Source organism: Hipposideros armiger, unplaced genomic scaffold, assembly GCF_001890085.2.
Source record: "Hipposideros armiger isolate ML-2016 unplaced genomic scaffold, ASM189008v1 scaffold_15, whole genome shotgun sequence".
Classification (NCBI taxonomy): Eukaryota; Metazoa; Chordata; class Mammalia; order Chiroptera; family Hipposideridae; genus Hipposideros; species Hipposideros armiger.
The window spans coordinates 1,158,861-1,176,797 of NW_017731365.1; the positions used below are offsets into that span (position 1 = coordinate 1,158,861).

The 17,937-nt window shown below is 36.9% G+C and overlaps 1 protein-coding gene across 1 annotated transcript in view; it reads left to right on the forward strand.

Moving 5' to 3' along the window:
• Positions 1-497: 497 nt before the first annotated feature.
• MYPN (myopalladin) overlaps positions 498-17,937 on the forward strand; it is an 89,359-nt gene continuing 71,919 nt past the window's right edge. Inside the window, exons 1-2 of the mRNA XM_019624261.1 lie at positions 498-723; positions 10,554-11,453. Coding sequence (XP_019479806.1) covers positions 10,555-11,453 — 899 coding nt within the window. The 5' untranslated portion in view covers positions 498-723; position 10,554. The remainder of the gene's footprint in view (positions 724-10,553; positions 11,454-17,937) is intronic.

Genomic DNA, 17,937 nt, shown 5'->3' on the forward strand with positions numbered 1-17,937 from the left:
GGCTGATTTTTTTTTCCTGTTCATCTTCTGTGATCTCTAATTAACAACTTTTAACGTTAGTTATCTTTTCTGCTTTTGCTTAGCCTTTGGACAAACAGTTAAAAAATTCTCAGATTCATATTGGCTCATTCATTTTCATGGCCAAATTTCCTAAAATATATCATCGATTAAATGAGAATAAATTTCCCATTAATTAAAATAAGGCCTTTAAAAATTAAGAAGTTTGGTACAGTATTTCAAAACTAATGCCATTTCCTTTGACAGATGAAATGTGGTGTGATGAATTTAGTGTAAATTTCAAATCAATAAACATCAATAAACAACATGGCTGTCTAGCTATAAGGGAAACTCTATAGGTAGAAAAACCAATTGACCCCCACCACCCATAGGTGCTGTACTGCTATGGAATCCCTTTGCTCAGTTTTCCCCTGTCCAATCAGGTGGAATGTTTGACAGGCACATGGTTTATACAGCTCAAAATAACTTGGGACCTGTGAGCTGACAAATGCTCTGGCTCCGGTGGTGACAGGTTGTCCAGCTTCTTACAGCCATCTTCAGTGAAACTAAGGTTAACTCCTCACTCTCTATGGACGGCTGCTTTCTATTCCCAAGGGCGTGAAGAATTTTCTTTTTCTCCTGGGCTTTCATCTAAAAGTTCTCCGTGGATAATTATCATCACAGTGGAGTGCCTGGGTTGGACATCTTCATCTAAAAAAAAGAAAGGTAATATTCAGATTTAAGTTCTCAAGTGTGTTTTGATAACAGGCACTGACAATGGGAAAAGGGATATTTCAGAGACCTAACTACTGTTGTTTAGAGTAAAACCTAGGATAACTTTCTAATTATGTATAATGGGGCATCAAGTTATGTGAAAAATTAAGTTTTCTCCATGTAAAGATTTTGGAGGGGATTGATGAGATTCACAGAGATCACAGCGTACTTGGGTCCTAAGGAAAAATACCTCAAGAGAGGAAGTCATAACATGCTGTGTGTATCATTAGCATTTTCCACACATTCATTTAGTAAAATAATGGTGTTTGTGTAGAGAATATGTGTGCGATGCCTATTTCCTTTTTAAAGGAAATCAAATCTAAAATAATATGACTCCATAGTGAAAGACTTTCATTTAAAATTTTTTTATCATGTAAGAGGATACGCTTGCTATATTTAGTATTGGGAGATCTGCTCCCTGGATTAATGTACACAACAGCTGCAGAAAGTCTTGCTCAAAGGACATTGCTCTTTCTTTCTCCTTTCTCTCTCTCTCCCTCTCTCTCTCTCTCTCTCTCTCTCTCTCTCTCTCTCTCTCTCTCTCTCTCTTCAGCTACATCAGAAAGACGCTTGACAGTCAGGGGCAAATGTTTGGATGATACTTTGCACTATTAACAGTAATTAAATGCACATCTTGAATATCTTTTAAAAATTGTATAAGCAAAAAAAAAAAAAGAGAACATGGGTTAATCTGTATTTTCATTCCCAAAAAGCAAACATTACAGTAATGATGCTGCGAAATTTTATCTTATCAATGGATTTTTACTCATATGAGTTAAAGTTTGAAAGAAACAAAACAGCTATCTTCTTTTCTTTCTCTAAAAATCATTATAATTCAATTACTTTCATATTGGTAATGATGAAATGAATTCTACAAGCTCTACATTAAAAATTTGTCCTCACTTTTTAGTCTCTCCTTAATAATAACTCTTAAGTTCACATAAAATCCATGATACTTTTCTAGGAAATTGAGAATGTCAATACTTATAGCTATAATAAACATATTTTTTAACAAAAATATTAAGATATGATGTCTGACACATGATTTAACAACAAGCAAATATTTAACATCAAGGTCAGCCAAAGAAAATATATATACACTATCCTTACTCTGTCAAGAGACAAAATTATAAACACTACAGAATCATATAATAATGGTCTATGAAACAAACTGGACCCTACCCAAATTCTAGTCATTTGTCTCAATTCCCGCTTATAGAATACGGCTAATGCTACTGGAACTCAATAATAATGTGTTAAAATAATGTGTTAATAATAATGTGTTTTAACACATTTAACTCAATAACAATGTGTTAAAACCCTGATGTTCCATATATCTTTAATTTAGAATACAGACTCAAGTGCATGTTTCTATTATAATTGGCTTACAAAGGCTCATATTCAGTGGAATAGACTCAGAACTGCGATTCATGGACACGAGAAACTGAATGAGTTTTCATCCAGGCAGTGTTTTAGAATTCATAGGGATGGTCTTTCAAATTTACTTTTGAAGAAATGAGACAGCCGGTAAGTCAGGTTTTATTGTGAAAGGTCTTTAATGAACTAAGGTTAATATATAAAAAGGTGACAGTTTTTAAATTTAAATTTTTCAGCAGTTAATTTCTGTATGTAAAAGAAGTAATGAACTCAGCTCACTAACCTGAAAATATAAGATGAATGATATTGCTAACCCCAGAATAATTAGTTTCCTTCATTGACATTGAGATTTGACAAAGGCATTACTTGTCTCAAGGTATTACTTCCTATAACCAGACAAGAAAGTGAAAAGGTTTTCTTAACTAATTCCCTCTCCTAAGAGATAAAGAAAAATCAAGTACCATGGAGATATTTTCTTAAATTTCTACGGTGCTTCATAGTTAACAAAGAGCTTTTAAAACTACTAGAGCATTGCAGTTTTGCCTACAGAGAACAACCCAAGTAAAGACAGAACGGTCTGTTTAGAAATTTAAGAACATATTTTCAGCAGATACATTTTTGGTGGGCACAAATGTTGGTGTGACTATACCTGCAGTCATTAAAGAGTCCTTAGAGCTCACGTATAACCAGAGTCACCTTTACAAGCTCTTTACAGGCTGCATGCTAAATAGACCTCTACTTGGAGTCACAATGCACTCCACACTCTGAGAGGGGTCCACAGAGCCTCCCACCAAGAGCCTTCCCACCAAGCATTTGAACTAGATCTTGAGATCATGATCCTATTTGGGACCCTGGCTCCTCTCCCAATCTAGCAAATGTATTATGTTAATTTAACTAAGGAAGTTATCTTTTTTCAAATCCTTAGTCACCTAAAAAAATGACACAAATGTGAAGGGACCGAGGAAGGACGAAAATATTAAATATTTTTTCCTATTTAAAATGAATCACTGAGTTCATGGAGGTTGACAAAGGTTTCTTCCCTGGTATTTCCTACATAACATCTAAGTTAATCATGAATGGTGAGATCTTGAGAGTGATATAAAACCTCTCTTGCCTGTCATTTTTGTGACTACTACCAAACACTTTTTTGGTCCCAGATTCCTGAAGTCTTTTTGCTTGTCTTCCATTAGCCTTTCTATGCGTTGCAGAATTCACTTTTATTTCTTCGCTGTCTTTCACATTAAATACTAACTTTGGGCTCTGGCTTCAGTATCATTTACACTAGTGATTCCCTACATGTTTATCTTCTTCTGTACATGAAAACATACATAGTATGTTTCATAGTAGCCAATCTCCTTTTTCAACCACTCAAACTAAATCTTTACTCTCTTTTCTACCTTCCTACCGTTACCAATTTGATTAAAACAATAAGAGAATGACTTACTCACCTTTGACCTATTATCTAAAAATCTAAAAAATTTTCTGAAAAATTTTAAAATCCTTGCCCTTTAAGGAATGTTCCTAATTAAACAGATTCCCACTAATTCTCCTATGTATCACCTCTGCTCTCTCTTTATTTCAATATTCTCTTCTAATGGATACATTTGTCTATATTTGTTTTTACCTGCTATTTTTCCCTCTTTCAAGCTGAAAGAAGGATTAAAATAATGGAACTTACATTATTTCAAATTTGTTACTGACATATTTCCATATATCTCAAGTTCTTGCTCTGATAATTCAATATATGCTAATTTAGTACATTACTAATGCCACTCACACCAAAAATAGGCTGGAAATAAAAATAAAATGGAGATAGGTATGATAACAATAAAGAAGGATTTATCTCAAAATGCATCCCATCTGCAGTCAAATTTTAGAAAGGTGATCTGTACCCAACACTCCGCAACTAGTCACTACGTAATGGGATTTGGTTCTTGGTCCAGCAAGTTTCTCCAAAAGAACTGATTTAAATACTTCTCTTGTGTGACATCATAGGGTATAAAAGGCAAGACACGTAGGTCAATACCAGCACTAAAGAGAGGGAGCAAAGTCTAATTTTGTCGATTATTTTTCCTCTAAAGAACATTCTAGGAATAATAATTACACATCAGTAGAAAAGGATTACCTTAAATTTGTGTAGTGTTCTACATTTTTAAAGTGTTTTCACAAACAAACCTATGAAGTAAGCAGGGTAGTTCTGTTCATCCTCAGCTTAGAGGTGAGTTACTTAAAGATCTATCTTTTCCTATTTCATCTCTCTAGAAAAATAATTACTAAATATTAAGATATTTTTGTGTTGACCTAACCAGATTTGGTTTCTCATTTAAAATATCTCAAGATAATATATATATATATATATATATATGGATATTACATAGCCAGAAAACATCAGTATTTATGTTTGAATCCAATTTATTTCATATTAGGTTTTGCCAAATCTCCAGCCAAAGCCCCAAATTAAATATTCATATCATAACCAAAAGATGAGTTTATGTTACATAATATTTCCAACAAGGTCTTCTTAGAGCCTACAGAGGAGGAGTGCTGAGTTAACATGAGTTGAGAAATACAGTCATGTGCCACTTAACGGGGATACAGTCTGAGAAATGCGTAGTTAGGCAATTTCATCATTGTGCAAACATCACAGAGAGCACTTACACAAACCTGGATGGGATAGCCTTCTGCTTCATTGTATGTGCTATCCTTTATCTGACTGGCAGCACAGTTGGTTTGTTAACACCAGCATCACCACAAACATAGGAGTAATTGTAGTGTGAGCCCTGACAGTTGGCTTTTCTTTTCGTAATGCAAGTGCCTGACTTAAGCTTTGATTGCCCAGGCAACCACTTCGACTAAGGCTATCTAGAATAAACGCACTGCCAACCTCAAGACTAGATAGAGTCAGGTCACCTCCACCCACTGAGGTGCCTTTGTTTTAGAGATCTTGGTTGATTTTGGTAATTGATCATTTGGGCTACTTGTTTTTTGTTTCTTTTTTTTTTTTCCTCCCATGCTTTAAATTGTGGCTCTTATGTTTTAAATTCACCAATAAAGAGTGAGCCTGCAAAACCCTAGGCCCCCACCCTCAATTCCAGTAAAAGCAGAACCTCAAGCTCCTGCTCACTCTCACGCTACCTGGTTACCCTTTTGTGTACCCTGTGGTGGCATACTTAGTAAGTTCCAGGGCCTTTAAGTAATAAATTCTTTTCTTTTTTCCTCCAAAATTTCCTAATGGTTATTGCTGAAGGGTGTCTTATATGATAATAAGGACTACAAGGGTCTGGTCCAGTTGTCATATTAGTTTAGAATGGGGAGATGCGTGGGGAAACTCAAGGGCCCATGTGACTTCCCAGGCATTTCTAGCTGATAACGTTGCTATCCATAGGCTGAGAAGGCACAAAAAAGGTAATGCTTTACACCAGGACTTTACAACAGCAATGCCATCACTAGGCGATAGGAATATTTCAGGGCCATTATAATTTTATTGGACCACCATCGGGTATGCAGTCCATCATTGACCAAAATGTCATTATGTGGCACATGACTGACTATATGCCCAAAGGTATCAGAATCAAGTTTTGTTTTATGAACCAGACTGTTACATTTTTTAGCAACTTTTTAAGGAAGATCCTCTTTTCAGGAAAAATCCTAGGGGAAAAATAGAGATATTCAGCAACAAGTTATCCATTGGCCAAATTAGTTTACATGATTTACTAAAGTCTAGCTTGATTATTTTTGCCATATTAATTGTTTCTTTTCCAACCTAAGATCATTTCACCAAAGCCATGATCTGTTTTTAAGGGCAATTACTTATTCTGATTTTGAAAGTGGCATAAAACCTAATTTTTAATTTTGTTAAGAAGCAGAAAGAAAGAAACAAAGTTCAGTGTCACTCTGAACACCCCAGATAAAACGTCTAAGAGAATTCTTAATTTCCTTTCCTGAAACCTGCTCCTGGCTCATCCCAGTAAATGATTCCACCACTTACCTACTTGCTTGGGCCATAAATATTGGAGTCACTCTTGATTCTGCTTTCTCTCATATCCCTCTTTCAACCCATCAGCAAATCATACCGGCTATACTTTCAAAAGATATCTCAAATCTGACCATTTCTCACCATTTCTCACTGATATCCACTCATTGATCCAAGCTACCATCATCTCTTGAATAGCATATTGCAATAATCTCCTAACTGATCTGCTTGCTTCCACATTTGCTCCCTTTAAATTAATTCTTTGCAGAGTAGCCATGACTGAACTTTTCCAAAACCATGTCATCTGCTTCTCAAAACTTAGCAGTGGTTTCCCATTCACACGTTTAATAAAATTTAAAGTCCTTCCCATGCTCTCCAACGCCCTGTACCTTTGTGACTTCTTTTCCTTCTACTCTTCTTTTTCATTCACCTCCTGGTACACTGGCTTGACTCAAACACAGCAAACATCCACTTCCCGTGGCTTTGACACTTATTTCTTCCTCAGGAACATTCTTCCCCCTAGGTGTTCACATGGCTAACTTCTCCATCAGAAGCTTCTGCATCAGCTTTACCTGAGCTTCCTAGCTAAAATAGCACACCTTCCTTCCTCCCCCATCATCCTCTATTCCCTTTTCCTTCTTTATTTTTCTTCTGAACACTTATATCTTTCCCACTAATTCTAATTCAACTCCACGAAGGCAGAGACTTTGTCTTTTGTTCACTGCTGAATCTATAGTGCCTAGAACAGCACATAATAGATGCTCAATAAATATTTATTGGATGAATAAAGGAAAGCTAGGTTATCCATTATAGCACTTGGGCTTTTTAAAAAGTACAAACTTTATAACAGTTTTTAAATTAACACTTGAAAGTGATATATTTTCATATATTCATATTTTCTGTTCTAGGTAGTATTTATCAGTTTAACAATTTATACATGCATTTGCATCTGAGAATGCTCTGAGATGGAATTGTTATTATCCCATTTGCTAGATGAGGATAATTGATATTCAGGTGCATTACATGACTTGCTCAAGATTTCAAAGTTATTTAGTGTTGGAACTGGGATACAAACCCAGGTTTTTCTGACTATCATCAGATGATCTCTGATACTTTGGTATGAGAACAAAATATAATTCCAGTCATTTTATCCACTATAAATAAATTTGCATTTGAAAGTCAATTTGAAGTTGTTTATATATTTATATATAAAATATACTTATATTTTTTCAATTTGTAAGTTTTCATTGTAAGTACAATTTCTATTTATCTTTTTTTTTTAATTACTGTCTTTGTTTCCTTTTAACATTATTGGGGAGCAGTGTGCTTTTCCAGGACCCATCAGCTCCAAATTGAGTAGTTGTTTCAATCTAGTTGTGGAGGGTGCATCTCAGTGGCCCATGTGGGGATTAAATGGGCAACCTTGGTGTTATGAGCCTGCACTCTAACCACCTGAGCTAACCGGCCGCCCTTCTATTTATCTATCTTAGTTTACACTGCAATTAAAAAAATGATAAACAGCAATCATGTAGCAGGAAATTCTAATGAACAAAATAACTCAGCAGATATCTATTGATCACCCTTTATGTGCTGCATATGTACAGAGATGATGGTTTACAAAACAGAGGTACAATTAGATCGCCATGCTGTGACATGGTTTATATTCATGCTGCCCTAGATACTTTTGTAATTATTCGTTGCAGACTTGTGACTGTCCCTATTAACTTTCTTTATGTAAGTAATTTGTAATTTCTTAAATTTTTTGCTTTTGTTTATTTAATTTTTAATAAAAGCTAAATTTGTAATAAAAAAAGTGAGGTAGACAGAAAAGTAAACAGGCAAATTTATTATATTGTAGTAGTAAGTGCTGTTTTTGGGGATAAGGACTGTGAACTTTGGGAGCACACTGGAGAGGCGCCCAACCCAGAGAAAAGAAGAAATCCCAGGACGATACCTCAGCTAACAATGGAAGGCCATGCAGGACTCGGCCCAGTAAGGCAGTGAAGGGAGGTGGGAGCAGCCCAAGCAAAGAGAATATTGTACACCTGAAACCTATGTAATTTTACTAACCATTGTCACCTCAATAAATTTTAATTTAAACAAAATGAGAATATATACAAAGATTGGAAGGCAGCACAGTTTATTAATGAGACTACATGTATTTCAATGGAATATAGATCATGCTGAATTAACTACAAATCAAAAGTTCAATTTATCTTCAAAGTTTGTCCTTGGATCAAGTCACTTCACTAGTTCTGCTTCCATTTCTTATCATGGTATGTGGCTATAGTTGTTAAATAATAATAGTAATAATAATAATAACTACCATTTATAGAATGTTTACCAAATGCCAAGCACATTTAATCATCATTTCAACCTATGAGATGGCTACTGTTATTATATCTGTTTCATAGAAGAGTAAACTGAGGCTTACAGAAGTTATGTAATGAAGTTTTTACAGAGGTTTCTACAGCTAGGAAGGTCAGAACTGGGATTTGAACTAGATCTAACTCCAAAGTCTTAAGTAATAAATACCACATTAAAACATTAAAGAAATCCTTTATTTTGAACACCTGAAAGTTTTGTTATCACAGTAATTTCTCATGACCATAGCATCAGAACAGTCATACATTTACATATCAATTGGCTTCTGTCATTAAAAAAGGTTGCAGAGAGCAGTGATTACTTATATGAGTATTTTCTTTTTTATTTCCACCATAAATAAACACTTCTTGAAAGTTCTTCAACACTAACATCACCTTTACCTGAGTGTTGGTTTTTACTAACATCATTTGAGTGGCTGGCCCTGTTTTAAGAGCTTCGCATTCATGGTGTTATTAATCCTCATTCCCCTGAGAAATAGATATTGTCTGTGTTTTATAGGTGAGGAACCCAAAACTCAAAGAAGTTAAGTAATTTTCTCAAAGTCACACAACTGCTAAGAAATAAAGCCAGAATTTGAAAACAGATCTGATTCCAAGGCCAACGCTTATTCCATATTGACTTAATATAAAAGCCATCTTTAAAACAAAAGTTAGAGACAAAGTTACATTAAAACACAATATACAGTGGGCACGTTGGTTAGGAGTTGGCTTGGGACGCCAGCTCTGAGCAGCAGGGCCTTAGTTAGGATCCCATATGAGGGCCAGTGACGCTGCGTCCTCTACAGCTAAGATGGTGAACAACAGCTCGACCTGGAGCTGGGCTGCCGTGAGCTACCATGAGTGGCTGGCAGCCAGCGTGAGCTGCCATGAGCTGCTGTGAGTGGCTGTCCAATGGCCAGCGAGCGACTGTCTCACCCGGAAAGAGCGCAATGATAATACCAACATGGGCCAGTGAAGCAACATCCTGCACAACTAGACTGAAGAACAAAAGGACAGCAACTTGTCTGTTCCCCTCCCCCAATTCCCCAATAAAAAAATCTTTAAAAAAAAGAAAGTCAAAGTCAATGGAAAGAGTACTGTAATCAGCTGTATCTTTTAAGGAGAGGAGTAACCACCTATGGTTCACAACTTTGCCATCCTAGTGTGTGAATGAATAAATTGATATAATATTAGTAATATAAAATTGTTTCTCAGTACCAAAATCTCTAGTCCAAGGGACTTGAAGTTAATTTATTGTACCATTTTCTTAAGACTTTAAAATTTATTTATTGTATTGTTAATATGTTCATATAATTAAAATTCAGAAGTCAGGAAAGGGTATACAGTGAAAAGTGTCCTATCTTGCATCCCGTTTCCCTGTCTCCCATATCCCCTCTTCACCAGTATTAATTTAAGAGATATTTTAAAACCTAGGCTCTAACTCATATCTTTGTAGAAATTTAATTAATTATATCTTATTTGAACAGGCTAAATCATTATAGTTTTCAAGAGCAGACTGAACCTATAAACAACATTGAATTTAAATAACTTGTCTCTAGTCAAACAAACAAACAAACCAAAAGCATTATTTATTCTCATAATCTAGATCAAGTTTGTATTTTCACTAACTAGATGAGGTTATGTTTTCAATATCTTTTAGTTACTATTATTTTATTACATTCAAGATAAAGGGAAGAGGATGCAGAGCAAATCTTTGTGTATGAAAGCATTTTATAACTAAAACCCCTATACAGATATTATTGAAATTATGTTTAGAAATTGTATTTAATGTCACTATAGTTATAGCATAGCTTTCAAAACTGAACTTGTATTTAAAGAATTTAATAAAGTGGTAACACTTATGTTTTTATTTTTATTTTCAATAAAATCTCACTCAGTTTCTCTTCATTTTACAACTTGAGTCATTATAGTAAATTTTGTAAAAGTATCAAAATTAGGCAATTTTTTATTTCAAGATTTACGTTCTTAAGAATCCGTTGTGCTATATTAAACATAAACTTGTTATTCTCTGGAAATGACCCAAACTTCTTCTTCTTAATTTGTGACAGCATGCAAGACGACAGCATAGAAGCATCTACTTCCATCTCTCAGCTTCTAAGAGAGAGCTATTTAGCAGAAACTAGACATCGGGGAAACAACGAAAGGAGTCGAGCAGAGCCTTCCTCCAACCCTTTCCATTTTGGCACTCCTTCTGGAGCTGCTGAAGGTGGAGGAGGTCAAGATGACCTTCCAGATCTTTCAGCCTTTTTGAGCCAAGAAGAATTAGATGAAAGTGTCAATCTGGCAAGATTAGCCATCAATCATGACCCTTTGGAGAAAGGAGATGAAGCTTCAGTTAGAAAACGCCTTTCTTCTGATCAGATGAAACACTCACCTAAATCAAGTTTTGATCCTAACTTCTGCCAGGATAACTCTCGAAGTCCTACCAGCTCTAAAGAGAGCCCCCAGGAGGCAAAAAGGCCACAGTATAGTTCTGAAGCCCAGTCCAAAAAAGTATTCTTAAACAAGGCTGCCGATTTCATTGAAGAGCTGTCCTCTCTTTTCAAAGCCCATAGCTCCAAAAGGATTAGACCTCGTGCCTGCAAAAACCACAAGAGTAAACTGGAGCCTCAAAACAAAGTTATGCAGGAAAATAGCTCCAGTTTCTCAACTCTAACAGAACGAGAACGATCTTCTGTTCCTATCCCTATCCCTGCAGACACTAGGGATAATGAAGTGAACCACGCTCTTGAACAGCAGGAAGCTAAGCGGCGGGAAGCTGAGCAGGCTGCCAGTGAGGCAGCTGGTGGAGACACAACCCCAGGGTCTTCACCTTCATCTTTGTACTATGAAGAACCTCTGGGACAACCTCCCCGGTTCACTCAAAAGTTACGGAGCAGAGAAGTTCCAGAAGGAACCAGAGTACAGTTGGATTGCATAGTGGTAGGAATTCCATCACCTCAAGTAAGGTAAAAATGTCCCATTAGTAATGTTTAGTCATTGCTTTCCGTCTACTATGATTCTCATTTATCTTTGAAGTAAGTGGTTTCAACAGTTGTGTACTCCCTTTGAGAAAAACAGAATCTGAAGCAGTACTGTCTAATAGAAATCTACTATTTGCTATATATGCAATTAAAAATTTTCTAGCAGCCACATTTTTAAAAAGTAAAAAGAACTGGGTGACATTAAGTTTTAATGTATATTATTTAACCAATATTTTTAAAACATTATCATTTCAACATATAATCAATATAAAAATTATTAATATGATATTTTACATTCTTTTTGTCATATAGGGCTTCAAAAATCCAGTGTGAGTTCTACACTTACCCTCAATTTGGCTGCTTAATTTTCCTAGGAAGTGCTTAATCTGCATTCAAATTTCATAAAATTTATATTTGAAAGAGTAGATTGACATACACAAGTTGTTCCAAACATGCTTAAAAATTCTGTAATTAACTGAAATGAGTATCAGTTTTTTAATTTAAATTCATTAAAATTAAATATAATTTCAAATTCAGTTCCTCGGTTGCACAGTGACATTTCAATTGCCCACCCAGTACCACCTGTGGCTAACAACAATCATATCCAACAGGACAGGTCTACAGTCTGAAGCTTAGAAAGTATTTAGATCTATACTCAGTGAATACCTGTGGTATTTTTTCAATTTTAAAGAATGCCAAAGAACAGAATAAAAGCTGATAGAATAAAGATAGAATAAGGCTATGGCTAAGATCAATTTAGAGATTCATTTTACAGGTATTGTATTTTTAATCAACTTTTGATATCAGCTTCATGAGTACTATGCTCCCTAATGCCCAAGTCTTTTCCTATTATGACAAATGATTAAACAGGATATTCATCTTTTATGTGCTTACCAATCAGCTTTTCTGTGAAGCAAATGAAGCTAAAGCTCAGGTCTCCTTATTTGCATAAGCTATACCTAATTTTGTGTTCTAATTTTATTTTATTTGTTTATGTGGTCCTTCCATGTTGATGAGCTTCAAGGCCCACAAAATGTGGACCCAGCTGTAGCCCCAGGGTGACATTTGCTACCTCTAATACTATAATGTAATAATATATGAACAATGTGTTTGAAGTATATTACTTTTATAGAGAATTAATGGTATTTAGAGTCCTGTCAGAGCTACTTTACCTCCCTAACCACCTAATTACTACTATTGTAGAATATGATTTCATTATTATTTAGCACTTATTCTAGGTATGTAAGCAGGGCCTCATCTTTTTCTTACAGAATATTGATGCTGTAGGACAGTAATAGTATTAACATTAATAATAATATTTTTATTATATATGCATATTGACTCAAAGGACGCTAGTCCAAAGACATATTCATATATTCAATTTTGTTTTTCAAAGGCAACATAAACTAATGTTAAATATTATTTCTACAATGGCATATATTTAATTATCTGGTTATTCAAATGACCTCCTTGAGGGCAGAGGTTCTGTTGTTTTACCTTTCTATGTTGATCACCAAGCACAGCTTCTGGCCTATAGTATTTACTAAGAAACATTGAGTAAACTAATGCATAAAGAAAGAAGAAACTTAGATTGAAAGGAGTGAAACAGTTGGCTTAAGATGTGCAAAGGGTTGGAACTGAACAACACAGGGCAGGGTCTACCCTTCTGTTCTAAGTCTGTCTGATGACACTCCCTGGGACTCTGGTTAGCAATGCTGGCAAGATGTCATCACAGCACCATGATGGATTCTACTCAGTGGCATCTGGTGGATATAAGCAAGCTGGTGAGCACTCGAGTTATGGTACATACACAAGTTACTTAGATTAGTATTATGCAACCCACTCATTTCTGGACATAGGTTAGACCAACAACAACAAAATTAGACCAGATCATTCAGGGCTGATTCTCCCCATTTATTGACCACAATAATCTCAGACACAAAAAAGAATCCAGTGCTCCTGTGAGAAAACTCAGCCAAGAAGGACTATAAGATCCCATCCCCCCCTGAAAGTAAAGTAATCTGGTGGTCACTCAAAAACTACTTAGGTAACCGGTCATAAATTTATTTATTTATTTATTTATTTATTTATTTATTTATTTATTTATTTATTTATTTATTTTTAAGATTTTATTGGGGAGCTGGGGGAGGGAACAGCGTTGGGGAATCAGAGAAGGGGAACAGACAAGTTGCTGTCCTTTTGTTCTTCAGCATAGTTGTGGGGGACATCGCTTCACTGGCTCATGTTGGTATTGTGATCATTGCACTCTTCCCGGCTGAGGCAGATCGGTTGCCAGCCATTGGACAGCCACTCACGGTGGTTCACGGCAGCTGCTGGCTGCTCATGCTGGCTGCCGGCCACTCACGGTAGTTTACGGCAGCCCACTGCAGCCACACTGCAGCCTATGCCATCGCTGGCGACTCACGGCAGCCCAACTCCAGGTCAAGCTGTTGTTCACCATCTTAGCTGCAGAAGGCTCAGCGTCATTGCCTCATGTAGGATCCAAACTGGTGGCCCTGCTGCTCAGAGCTCGTGCTCCCAAGCCAACTCTTAACCAATGAACCACTCGGCAGGCTTCCAAGTCATAAATTTAGAAGTGAAAAAAGGTACACAGCTTCCACGAAGCAATACTAATTTTACCTGGGAAGAATTTCTTCACTAGTTTGGTGCCAGGAAATTAGTAGATGTTCACTAAATATTTTCTGAAAGAATTAGTACTTAATTTCATGACTGCAATTATATTAAGAAAAAATTTAGAATTTTCCAGGTAGACTACTAGCTGTCATTTTTTTTCCTAAGCATAGAATTTACATAACTCTAATCGGAATGCAAATATTTATTTAGCTTTTACTATGTGCTCAGCACTGTGATCAGTGCAGTGACAGAGACAATATAAATATAAAATGTGTCCCTGTCCTCAAGGAGTTTGCTATCCAATTAAAGAAACCATCCTAATTTTTATAGTACAAACCATAAGGAGTATCAGGCTTCAGAGAAGGGATGGTGGACTAGCAAGGTCAAAGAAGGCTTCAGAGCCATAAGGGGGTTTTAGTTAAACCTTGAAGAATAAGAAGGATTTAGGTAGAAATTTACTCACTTATTCATTCATTCATTCAACAAATGCCTACTGAGTCACTAAAGTGATTCATCAAGAGTACAAAACAATCACGAGTTATTGGAAATCAGGGACCTTGTTTTTTTTTTTTTTTAAAGATTTTTATTGGGGAATTGGGGGGATGGGAACAGTGCTGGGGAATTGGGGGAAGGGGAACAGACAAGTTGCTGTCCTTTTGTTCTTCAGTCTAGTTGTGGAGGACGTTGCTTCACTGGCCCAAGTTGGCACCATCATTGCGCTCTTCCCGGGCGAGGCAGATCAGTCGCTGGTTTCTGGACGGCCGCTCACTGCGGCTGCTGGCCGCTCACGCTGGCTGCTGGCCGCTCACGCTGGCTGCTGGCCGCTGGCTACATACGGTAGCCCATGGCAACCCACTGCCACAGGGGCTGCAGCCTATGCCGTCGCCAGCAACTCACAGCAGCCCAGCTCCAGGTTGAGCTGTTGTTCAGCTTCTTAGCTGTAGAGGGCAGTGTCACTGGCCCTCATATGTGGGATCCGAACCGGGGCCCTCTGGCATCCCAAGCGAGCTCTTAACCATCGCGCCACTCGGCCGGCCCCAGGGACCTTGTTTTAAACCAAGCCTAAAACTATTCTAGGAGGGTAGCTCACAATCTAATAGAGCAACCAGACAAACATGTAATCAAAACATTGCAATATTGTTTAACAAGGTCTATAATAGAAGTATGCATCATATGTATAGCATGAAATGGCAACTCAAAGGAGCATGTGATTACTTTGCCTGGAGTGCAGGATAAAAAGAGAGTTAACAACAGAGGTGCCACTTTAGTTTGAGGAGACCAAGGGTGGAAGAGCAAAGCAAGTACAAAGGCCCAAGACAAGGTTTCAGGGAACTGCAAGTACTTGACTATGTGAAGAACATGGGGCAACAGGTGAGAAAAGATGAGGGAAAAGACTGAAGAAGTAGGCAGAGGGATAGGTTGTTTCCGTCCAGGTCAACTCAACACGTTCATACAAAAGTTCAGATGCTGAAATTGTAATAATATTTTTATGTGACAGGGAGGAGGCTGACCTAACTGGAAAAGAGAGTGGAGCCAGATGATTTTGAAGAGCCTTGAAAGCAAAGTAGAATAGTTTAGACTTGGTTTCAAAACCAACTGGAAACCATTTAAGGTTGTGTATAGGGAAGTAACAATACTAAAGGGAGAATTTCAGTAGAATTAATCTGGAAGAATGAGTTAGACCGGAAATGAATGGAGCCACGAGGCACTTAAGAAGCTGTGGAGGGTATCCCAGGCTTTGAATGCTCTGATTGGACTGAGGTGGGGGCAGTGGGAAAGCAGAGAAAAGATGTGAGTGAGCAATATTCAGGAGAAAAGAAATCAAGCTGAATTTCATGACTGACTAACTAGGAAGGATGAGTAAAAAAATTTACTTCACAAGTTTGAAGCCAGGAACCTGAGAGAATGATGGGGTCACTGGCAAAGACTGAGAAAAGGGAAGAGGTGGCTGATTTACGCAGGAGGTTGAAGACTGGAGTGTGAGGGGATGAAGGGACCACATCCAATAGATTGTCGGAAATACAGTGCTGAAGGTCAAATGAGAAGGCAGTGGAACTGGGGACAGTCCAAGGAATGGCCTGGACACTGGGAAAAGTTTGACACAATGTCTCTGTAATTACAAAGAGACTAAAAATACAAGTAATACTGGGAACGAACTTCTAGTAGTGCTAGACTGGAGTCGTGTTTTCCAACCTTCTTTTAGCAATAACCCCACCTCCCGCTTTTCTCTCACAATAAATCTGTTACATGTTACCCAATACATACTTTACACACACACACACACACACACACACACACACACAACTTTTTAAAAAAAGATAAAAGTAGTGCCTTTAAGATTGAAGAGGGTTGGGTGCCAAGAGCCTGCAGCCTTACCTGCTCTGCTTGCTCACCACAGAAACTCCTCAGACAACTCCATAGAACCCAGGAGCACAGATTTTAATCCAGAGGATTACTTTAAACATTCATTAAAATAATTGTGAAACATTTTGGGTTGCCATATAGGAATACCACAGACAATAAGAAAAGTATCCTTTTTGCTATTTTTGAAAGAAAATGTAATAAGTCTTCCTGGGAACTGAGGTCTAACCTTGTTTCTATGTGCTCTGGTGTGTATTCAGTATTTTACCTATATTCCTTTTTTCCAAAGTTTATTGGGGAACAGCCATGGTCATTGGTTACACATTGCTTTCATGATACAATGGCATAGTCGATTTTTTAAAGGAGGGCGCAGCTCACGGTGGCCCATGCAGGGATTCAACGGGCAACGTTGGTCTTATCAGCACCACATTCTAACCAACAGAGCTAACCAGTCACCCCCTTTACCTATATTCTTGTAACCCAGTTTAGCAATTTGAAAAATCATTTTTGCATATCTTTGTTGATTTCCAAGTTAATCAGTGGAAAATGTTTTGTTTTGTAAGGATGGCATCCTATATCACTAGGATTTTTGAAAGCTTGTTAATCTTGGACTTAGCTTCATTGGAGGAGTTGTTTTAGAACATGAAATACATTCATGCGTTATCCACAGATGAAAGAGTCTGCAGAAATTCACAACAAATGGCTATGATACCTTTTTGTATCCTGACTGCAAGCCCTTTTCCCAGGAATGTGCAGCTGGGTCACACTAATTATGTTTGCTTGTACACAACCTTCTGAGGCAGCACAAATTTACCTTTTATAAAGGTCAGTGCCTGCTTTGGCTGTTAAATTTTGCTATTGATACTTCTGGACCCATGTCTTTGAGTAGTGTGCTGAGGAAATAAATTAGCTATACAGAAAAATATCTATATCTTAAATGAAATAGGGGAATTCTTAAAAATATTATAAGTTATTATGTATATAATTATAATGTAAAATATTATATAAATATTTTAAAATAGTACATTATCCAGGGGCTTTTTCTTCTTCCTTTTGGGAAAATTTAGATTCATTCATTCATTCATCTGACAAATATTAAGTGTCAATTATGTGCCATGTACTTTTTATTATAGACACTAAGATTACAGCAGTGAGCAGGAAAAAGTCCCTGCCTGCATGGAGCTTAGAGTCTAGTAAGGAACACAGACAATAAACAAAAATTCCACAAAGATTATGTTCCAAAGGAATTATAATTGTGGTAGATATTATAAAGGAGGGTGTATAGAGCAAAGGGACGAAATCTTGTGAGTAGATTAGAGAAGGTTTTCCTGAAAAGTGGTATTTAAGCTGAGACATAAAAGATGACTAGGACTTAGCCCAGCAAAGTGGGGTATGGGGAAAAGTGTGGCAGGGTGAGGAAATAGCACATTTGAAGCCCTTAAGGCAGCAAGACAATTGCTGACTTAAAGGAATT